This window comes from Leucoraja erinacea, chromosome 9 (assembly GCF_028641065.1).
Source record: "Leucoraja erinacea ecotype New England chromosome 9, Leri_hhj_1, whole genome shotgun sequence".
Lineage (NCBI taxonomy): Eukaryota > Metazoa > Chordata > Chondrichthyes > Rajiformes > Rajidae > Leucoraja > Leucoraja erinaceus.
Window position 1 is genome coordinate 4,444,259 of NC_073385.1, and position 9,592 is coordinate 4,453,850.

Consider the following 9,592-nt stretch of genomic DNA (forward strand, 5'->3'; position numbering starts at 1 on the left):
GTGCTGGACAAGCTTGGCAAGTGATATGTGGAAGATAGACACAAAATGCTGGAGTAACTCAGCGGGACAGGCATCATCTCTGGAGAGAAGGAATGGGTCATGTTTCGGGTCGAGACTCTTCTTCAGATATGTGATACGTGGATGCAGGTGAGGAGGAGATGCAAAGGAGACAAAAGATAAGGTGGAAAGATAAATTAAACATGTAGCCAGAGGGAGGGATATATAGAAACATAGAAATTTGGTGCAGGAGTAGGCCATTTGGCCATTCAATATGATCATGGCTGATCATCCAACTCAGTATCCTGTACCTGCCTTCTCTCCATACCCCCTGATCCCTTTAGCCACAAGGGCCACATCCAACTCCCTCTTTAATATAGCCAATGAACTGGCCTCAACTACCTTCTGCGGCAGATAATTCCAGAGATTCACCACTCTCTGTGTGATAAAAGTTTTCCTCATCTCGGTCCTAAAAGATTTCCCCCTTATCCTTAAACTGTGACCCCTTGTTCTGGACTTCCCCAACATCGGGAACAATCTTCCTGCATCTAGCCTGTCCAACCCCTTAAGAATGTTGTAAGTTTCTATAAGATCCCCCCTCAATCTTCTAAATTCTAGCGAGTACAAACCGAGTCTATCTAGTCTTTCTTCATATGAAAGTCCTGACATCCCAGGAATCAGTCTGGTGAACCTTCTCTGTACTCCCTCTATGGCAAGAATGTCTTTAGGTCCAAGGAGATGGTGGGGAAGGGGAAGGAAGGCAGGAGAGCAGAGAAACGAGGGGAAACAGGGTGGGGCACAAGGAAGAGAATTCAGTTTCAGTTTCAGTTGAGTTTATTGTCATGTATACCGAGGTACAGTGAAAATATATTGTCATGTTCAATCCAGTCAGCAGAAAGAAAATACATGATTACAATCAAGCCACTTACAGTGTAGAGGTACATAAATACATTCCATTTATAACTGTATACTCTATATACACTATAAATACATTGTAAATGTACAGTGATAGAAGGAAGAAGAAAGGAGGAAGGGTGTGACGTAAAATTGGAACATTCAATGTTCATATCATTAAGTTGTAAGAAATCTATGTGGAATACTTCGATTTAGGTGCTGTTCTTCCAGTTTACATGTGGCCCCACTCTGGAGACAGAGGATGCTCAGGATAGAAATATTGGTATGGGAATGATTTGCAACCAGGAGGTCCAGCATGCCTAAAGGGACTGAGTGCAAGTGTTTGGCAAAATGGTCATCCGGTCTACTCTTGGACTCATCGATGCAATTGGAACACAACTATTTTCATCTCAGTAACATCAGTACTATTTATTTATCTTATTCAATGTCATGGTAAAAATACACTATTGTAGCAATACATTTTCCATAATCAATACAGAAGGGTGGCACGGTGGCACAGCAGTAGTGTTGCTGCCTTACAGCGCCAGAGACTTGGGTTCGATCCAGTTTGCGGGTGCTATCCGTATGGAGTTTGTACATACTCCCCATGATCGTGTGGGGTTTCTCCGGGTAATCCAGTTTCCTCCCACACTCCAATGAGGTTTGAAGGGTAATTTGGCTTTGGTAAAATGTCCCTATTGTGTAGGGTGTGATAGTGTAATGGGGATCGCTGGCCGGCATGGAATTGGCGAGTTGAATGGCCTGTTTCCGCGCTGTATCTCTAAACTAAACTAAGAACTAAAAACATTCCTAATTTAGTAGATATCATCCAATCACCAGTAATGGCTGCATGTCGAACATCAAAGCTGCCATCGTCCCCCAATTGCCCTCTTCTTCACTGGGTTCATCCTCACGCTGGTGGTAGGCGGACTCCATCCCCCAACCCACTCTTCAGTCAATCACTGATTCCGTGATGAGATCGTTGACGTCTTATGTAGGAAGGAACTGCAGATGCAGGTTTACACCGAAGATGGACACAAAATGCTGCAGTAACTCAGCGGGACAGGCAGTATCTCTGGAGAGAAGTTGGTGAGGATTCGGGCCAAGACTCATCTTAGAAACATAGAAACATAGAAAATAGGTGCAGGAGTAGGCCATTCGGCCCTTCGAACCTGCACCGCCATTCAATATGATCATGGCTGATCATCCAACTCAGTATCCTATACCTGCCTTCTCTCCATACCCCCTGATCCCTTTAGCCACAAGGGCCAGATCTAACTCCCTCTTAAATATAGCCAATCAACTGTGGCCTCAACTACATTCTGTGGATGAGAATTCCACAGATTCACCACTCTCTGTGCGAAAAATGTTTTTCTCATTTCAGTCCTAAACGATTTCCCCTTTATCCTTAAACTGTGACCCCTTGTTCTGGACTTCCCCAACATCGGGAACAATGACCCTCTGTGTTCTCCTCCTGCAGGGTTTAGGAGCCGTTGCTGTGGACAAAGAGATGGGGATGTGAGCGGCCATTGAGATGAGCACCCCCTCCCCCCCCCCACCCCCCCCCCCCCCCCCCCCGTCCCCCCCCCCCCCCCCCCCCCCCCACCATCTGCTCGGTGTGCGGGCTGCAAAGGACCAGATGACAGAGCACAACAAGGAGAGGCGTTATGAGTGTGACGTGTGTGACAAGGCCTGGCAGCTCCCGAGCCAGCTGGAGATCCACCGGCGGGTGCACACGGCAGAACGCCCCTTCACCTGCTCCGATTGCGGCAAGAGCTTCAAGTCAACGAAGGTCCTGAAGATCCACCGGCGGATGCACACGGGCGAGAAGCCCTATGGCTGCTCCACCTGTGGCAAGAGCTTTGCCTGGTTGTCGGGGCTGCGGGAGCACCGGCGGGTGCACAGCAGTGAGCGGCCCTTCACCTGCTCCGACTGCGGCAAAGGCTTCAAGTCGTCCAAGGACCTGAAGGTGCACAGGCGCCTGCACACTGGGGAGCGGCCCTACACCTGCAGCGACTGCGGCAAGGGCTTCACCCGCTCCAGCAACCTGCTGGAGCACCAGCGCACCCACACCGGCGAGCGCCCCTTCACCTGCGCCCAGTGTGGCAAGGGCTTCACATGCTCCAACAGTCTGCTGTCCCACCAACAGCTGCATGCCGGTAACTGTCCCGTCCCCAGCCCGATGTGTGGAGAGCACTTTGACATGGCCTCCCACGCCCTGTCCCACCACCCCGTGCACAACAGTGTCCAGCCGTACAACTGCCCGTACTGCAGTGAGGCGTTTGACAGCTCGCGGGGGTTATGACATCACCGGCGGACCTATGCTGGTGAGCGGCTGCTCCCACTGCGTCAATCGTTTCAAGAGCGCACGGCGGCGACGAGAGCACCAGCGGATGAACACTAGAGAGAGACCCTTTGTGTGCGCTGAGTGTGGCATGGCTTTCACCCGCATGTCCAGCCTGGGGCAGCACCGGCGTACCCATGTCGGTGAGCATCCCTGTTGATTCCGGATATGAACTTACCTCCCTAATCTGGTTCAAACAAACACCGAATGCGAGGTCTGTAATTCCAACTCTATTTTATTGTACACGATACCACGAGACTAATCCTCGTTACCACTTACTCGAGCCCAATACAGCCTCACGCAGATAGAACAGATCCAAGACGATCGGCACAACCCAATGTGCTCCCCACCCCTTTATACCCCTCCAAACTAAAGGCGCGAAAGTACTTGGGGAGGCAACCCCTACAAGCAAACCGATACAGTCTGCAAAGTACATGGAATGACAGCTCCATAGCCCAATCATAACATCGTTTCAACACATAGCACTTAGGGGGACACACTTCCATGAAATAAAGAAACATTATCACTAGATAAAGAAACATCTTTGGTGAGGCCACTCTCCTGGACCAATCACATACAGGGGAGAGGGAGACACAGGGATAAGAAAGAGGAAGGTGTGAAAGCGAGATATCAAAGGGCATGTAGATCAAGGAAAATGTAGGATAGATCATTGTTAGCTGGGAGAAGTTGACAACGAAGCATACAGACTATTTGTGACTATTTACGGTTTAAATCAGCATCTGTGGTACCTACCTACACATGTTTACAAGCCGGTTAACGAGTGAATTTGGCAAAGTAAGAATTTCATTAATCCGTTTGATACTTATGATGATTCAACACTCTCGACTTGACTCTTGACAATATGGACAATCATTATTCAGTCTCCACATGTTTGTTAAACACATGTGGAATAAGTGTGGAATTCTTTGCCGTAGAAGGCTGTGGAGGCAGTCAGTTGGTAATAATAAGGCAGAGAGATTCTTGATTAGTGTGAGGGGCTGCAATAGACAATAAACAATAGACAAGGGATAATAGATGCAGGAGTAGGCCATTTGGCCCTTCGAGCCAGTACCGCCATTCAATGTGATCATGGCTGATCCCCAATCAGTACCCCGTTCATCCCCAATCAGTACCCCGTTCCTGCCTTCTCCCCATATCCCCTGACTCCGCTACCTTTAAGAGCCCTATCTAGGTCTCTCTTGAAAGTATCCAGAGAACCGGCCTCCACCACCCTCTGTGGCGGAGAATTCCACAGACTCACAACTCTGTGTGAACATTTTGTTTTCCTCATCTCCGTTCTAAATGGCTTACCCATTAGTCTTAAACAGTGGCCCGTGGTTCTGGACTCCCCCAACATTGGGAACATGTTTCCTGCCTCTAGGGCGTCCAGACCCTTAATAATCTTATATGTTTCACTAAGATTCCCTCTGATCCTTCTAAACTCCAGAGTGTACAAGCCCAGCCGCTACATTCTCTCAGCAAATGACAGTCCTGCCATCCCGGGAATTAGCCTAGTAAACCTACGCTGCACTCCCTCAATAACAAGAGTGTCCTTCCTCAAATTATGGGACCAAAACTTCACACAATACTCTCAGTAGGGCCTCATACAACTGCAGAAGGACATCTTTGATACTATACTCAACTCTTCTGGTTATGAAGGTCAACATGCCATTCACTTTCTTCACTGCCTGCTGTACCTGCATGCTTACTTTCATTGACTGATGAACAAAGACCCCCAGATCCTGTTGTGCTTCCCCTTTTCCCAATTTAACAGAATTTAGAATATAATCTGCCTTCCTGTTTTTGCTGCCAAAGTGGATAATCTCACATTAAACTGTAATCTGCCATACATCCCAACTCACCCATCCTGTCCAAGTCACCCTGCATTCTCATAGCATCCTCCTCACAGTTCACACTGCCACCCAGCTTTGTGTCATCTGCAAATTAGCTAATGTTACTTGTAATCCCTTCATCTAAGTTATTAATATATATTGTAAATAGCTGCAGTCCCAGCACCGAGCCTTGCGGTACTCCACTAGTCACTGCCTGCCATTCTGAAAGGGACCCGTTAATCCCTACTCTTTGTTTCCTGTCTGCCAACCAATTTTCTATCCATGTCAGCACTCTACCGCCAATACCGTGTGCCCTAATTTTGCTCCTACTCCAGACCTTATGAAATAGTTTCTGAAAGTCCAGGTACACTACATCCACTGGCTCTCCCTTGTCCATTTTTCTAGTTACATCCTCAAAAAATTCCATAAGATTAGTCAAGCATGATTTCCCCTTTGTAAATCCTTGCTGACTCGGACCGATCCTGTTACTGCTGTCCAAATGTGCCGCTATCTCATCTTTTATAATTGACTCCAGTATCTTCCCCACCACCGATGTCAGGCTAACTGGTCTATAATTCCCTGTTTTCTCTCTAGCGCCTTTCTTAAAAAGTGGGAAAACAATAGCTACCCTCCAATCCACAGGAACTGATCCTGAATCTATGGAACATTGGAAAATTAGCACCAATGCATTCACGATTTCTAGAGCCACTTCCTTAAGTACCCTGGGATGTAGACCATCAGGCCCTGGGGATTTATCAGCCTTCAGTCCCACCAGTCTATCCAACACCATTTCCTGCCTAATGTGGATTTCCTGCAGTTCCTCTGGCCACTAGTATATCAGGAAAATTGTTCATTAAGACAGATCCAAAGTACCCGTTCAACCCATCTGCCATTTCCTTGTTCCCCATAATAGTCACCTTTTTCAGTCTTCAAGGTTCCAATTTTGGTCTTAACTGATTTTTTCCTCTTCACATACCTAAAGAAGCTTTTACTATCCTCCTTTATATTCTTACCTTCGTACCTCATCTTTTCTCCCCGTTTTGCCTTTTTAGTTATCTTCTGTTGTTCTTTAAACATTACCTAATCCTCTTGCTTCCCGCTCATCTTTGCTGCATTGTAATTCTTCTCCTTTATTTTAAACTGTCCCTGACGTCCCTTGTCAGCAACGGTCGGCCTTTACTCCCCTTGGAATCTTTCTTCCTCTTTGGAATGTACTGATCCTGCACCTTCTGTATTATTCCCAGAAATGCCTCCCATTGTTGTTTCTCTGTCATCCCTGCTAGGGTATCGTTCCAGTCAACTTTGGCCAGCTCCTCTCTCATGGCCCCAGTCCCCTTTATTCAACTGTAACACTGACACCTCCAATTTACCCTTCTCCCTCTCCAATTGTAGATTAAACCTGACCATGTTATGGTCACTACCTCCCAATGGCTCCTTAACCTTAAGTTCCTTTATCAAATCCAAATGTCAAGTATCAACCTGATTTTCCTAGTCTACCTGCAAGTTGAAATCTCCCATAACAACTGTAGCATTACCTTTACTACATGCCAATTTTAACTCCTGAATCAACTTGCACCCTATATCAGGCCACTGTTTGGGGGCCTGTAGATTAGTCCCATTAGGGTATTTTTACCCTTACAATTCCTTAGTTGTATCCACATCTACTGTTTCAATGTCACCCATTGCAAGGGACTGAATTTCATTTTTCACCAACAGAGCTACCCCACCCACTCTGCCCACCTGTCTGTCCTTTCGATAGGAGGTATACCCTTGAATATTCAGTTCCCAGCCCTGGCCCTCTTGCAGCCATGTCTCAGTCATTCCCACAACATCATACGTGCCAATTTCTAACTGAGCCTCAAGCTCGTCCACTTTATTTCTTATACTTTGCGTATTGATATACAACACTTTGACCTTGGTCACCCTCCCCTCTCGCACCGCTCACAATTAGCCCTGACCTTCCTCTCTTATCCCTTCTCAAACTTTCCTTCTCATTAATTCAGATATTATGTAACTTTTCCTGTACTCACCTTGATTAGTATGAGGAAAAGGCAGGAGAATTGGGTTGAGGGAAAGATAGTTCAGCCATGTAGGCAGACTTTATGGGTCCCCTCTTCCACCCCCTCCCCTCTCTCCCCTCTCTTTCCCCCTCCCTTCTTTTCTGCCCTAATTCATCATTTACTGGTGCCCTCCCCTAATTCCCATTTATGGGTGCCCTCCCCTAATACATCATTTAGTGGTGCCCACCCCTAATTCATCATTTAGTGGTGCCCTCCTCTAATTCCCATTACGGGTGCCCTCCCCTAATTCATCATTTAGTGGTGCCCTCCTCTAATTCTCAATTAAATGATTCACCCCATTTACTCTAGCTATAATTAGATAGTCTGCTAGCCAGATAGCTAGATAGGTAGATCGATAGCTACAGATCTAGATTGTTGATGGTTAGCTAGATTGCTAATCAGCAGGTAGACACAAAATGCTGAGTAACTCAGCGGGTTAATCCACTACACCTTTTACACAGACCATTTAACCACACACTTTGGCCTTGAAGTTGTCTTGTTTTCCATCATTTGCCACTGGCTGTATAAATTCTTTATGATCTGAATTCTCCATTATTCACCCCTTTATTTTGTAATATTTCTTATGTAAATAAATATATCACATTACTGGAAATGTATTTAGTTGATTGCCTTTGTTTTGGATTTGCTCGCTGCTGCTAGGCGGTACATGTCTATATGGCTCTTAAAACATTTTGCCCTTTTTAATTAACAAGTACATGATGGATGATTTATTTTGAATCTGTAGTAGTTATTCACAACAGTTCCATCATCAAGCTTTAGATCCTACTTTCAAGTTTTAGATATAAAGTGCTGGAGTAACTCAGCGGGTCGGGCAGCATCTGTGGAGAAAAAGGATGGGTGACGTTTCAGGTTGGGACCCTTCTTCTCTTTTGTCTGAAGAAGGGTGCCGACCCAAAACATCACCCATCCTTTTTCTCCAGAGATACAGCCTGACCCATTGAGTTACTCCGGCACTTTGTGTCTATCTTACATATAATCCAAGAAAAGCAGTTCTTTGTTTCTACTTTCAAATTGTAGACTTTGCTCTGCCCTCTGAGTATAAACTCCTATTGCTTATTGATCATCTGACTATAAACTCCTACTCCTTGTTGGCCATCTCCATGGACACTAATTTAGTACAAAAGACCAAACTATAAGATTCTTGTTTGAATTTGCCAGACAATTAATCCACAAATAATTCTGTTAATTTGCATTCAAATTCTCACAATCCGTCAAATGTTTTGTCAAGATAAATCCTTCAATGACATGATATGCTTTCTGACTATCTCATCCAACACCTGATTCCTATTGAAGGTAGACACGAAGTGCTGGAGCAACTCAGTGGGTCAGGCAACATTTCTGGAGAGAAGGAACAGGTAATGTTTCGGATCGGAACTTTTCTTCAGACTGAAGATAGGTGGGAGGAGGTTACTAGAGGAAGGAAAAGGCCAGAACAAATCAGAGACGGCCACAGATGACCAAGGAAGGGTGGAACCCACAATGGCCCATTGTTCGGTATAAACCAGCATCTGCAGCTCCTTCCTGCACTAGCTGATTCCTATTTCCTGATTTGTAGCTTTCCACAGTTTCCAATGGTTTAGGATTGAACTGATGGAGTCTGTGCATTCTCCCCGTGAACTGCAGGGGTTCTCTCTGAAATCTTTGTAGGAGGATCATTGTAAGACATACACGTTTGTAGGTTAATTGGCTTGGTATATATGTAAATTATCCCTAGCGTGTAGGACAGTACTGGCGTACAGGGATCGCTGGTCGGTGCGGACTCAATGAGCCGAAGGGCCTGTTTCCACACTGTAACCTTTTATACTAATTTACAGAATGAAACCATTTACTTTCTAGGACCTTTCACAGGATTTACTATCATTCCCTGTGATTTGGAACAAATTTCACCGAGAACGCCCCTCTTTTGTCCCCAACTATCTGTACTGTGGAAACAAATTCTTATCCTTACCATCCATTTCCATTTTGTTATTTGCCTTAAAGAATATGTCCAAACCTTCTATGTATAGAATAAAAGTCTCAGTTGATATACATCACACACACCAAGGTGTCCAATGTAACCAGCGCGACCGAGTAGCCTTTTTGTCCATTTCACTCTCTCAAGGTTTCTACTTGAAAACCATTATGTCCCATGTTCTTAATTAACCCGAGCTGTTTATTTAATTAGTGCTGCTCCTCACAACACAGTGCTTACTGTGGATTTAGACTCTCTATACGAGGCTGAAGTTAAAGCAAATGATCACTCATCATACGGATTGTTCTTACACCTTTCACGACTGACTCAGAGACAATATTTTTAGTTTTGTTACTTTGCGGTACCTTTTTTTTAACTTCTTTGCTGCCAACCTGCATTGGGTCTGGTGAAGGGTCTCGGCCCGAAGCGTCACCTATTCCTTTTCTCCAGAGATGCTGACTGATCCACTGAGTTACTCCAGCATTTTGTGTCT

General features: G+C 45.5%; 1 protein-coding gene across 1 annotated transcript; it reads left to right on the plus strand.

Moving 5' to 3' along the window:
• Positions 1-2,530: 2,530 nt before the first annotated feature.
• On the plus strand, positions 2,531-3,367 carry LOC129699938 (gastrula zinc finger protein XlCGF49.1-like). Its single transcript, XM_055640038.1, has one exon. The coding sequence runs from the start codon at positions 2,531-2,533 to the stop codon at positions 3,194-3,196; it is 666 nt and encodes a 221-aa protein (XP_055496013.1). The 3' UTR covers positions 3,197-3,367.
• Positions 3,368-9,592: the final 6,225 nt, after the last annotated feature.

Excerpts from the sequence above, each read along its gene's own strand:
- LOC129699938 (XM_055640038.1), top strand. The coding sequence starts at position 2,531 with ATGACAGAGCACAACAAGGAGAGGCGTTATGAGTGTGACGTGTGTGAC.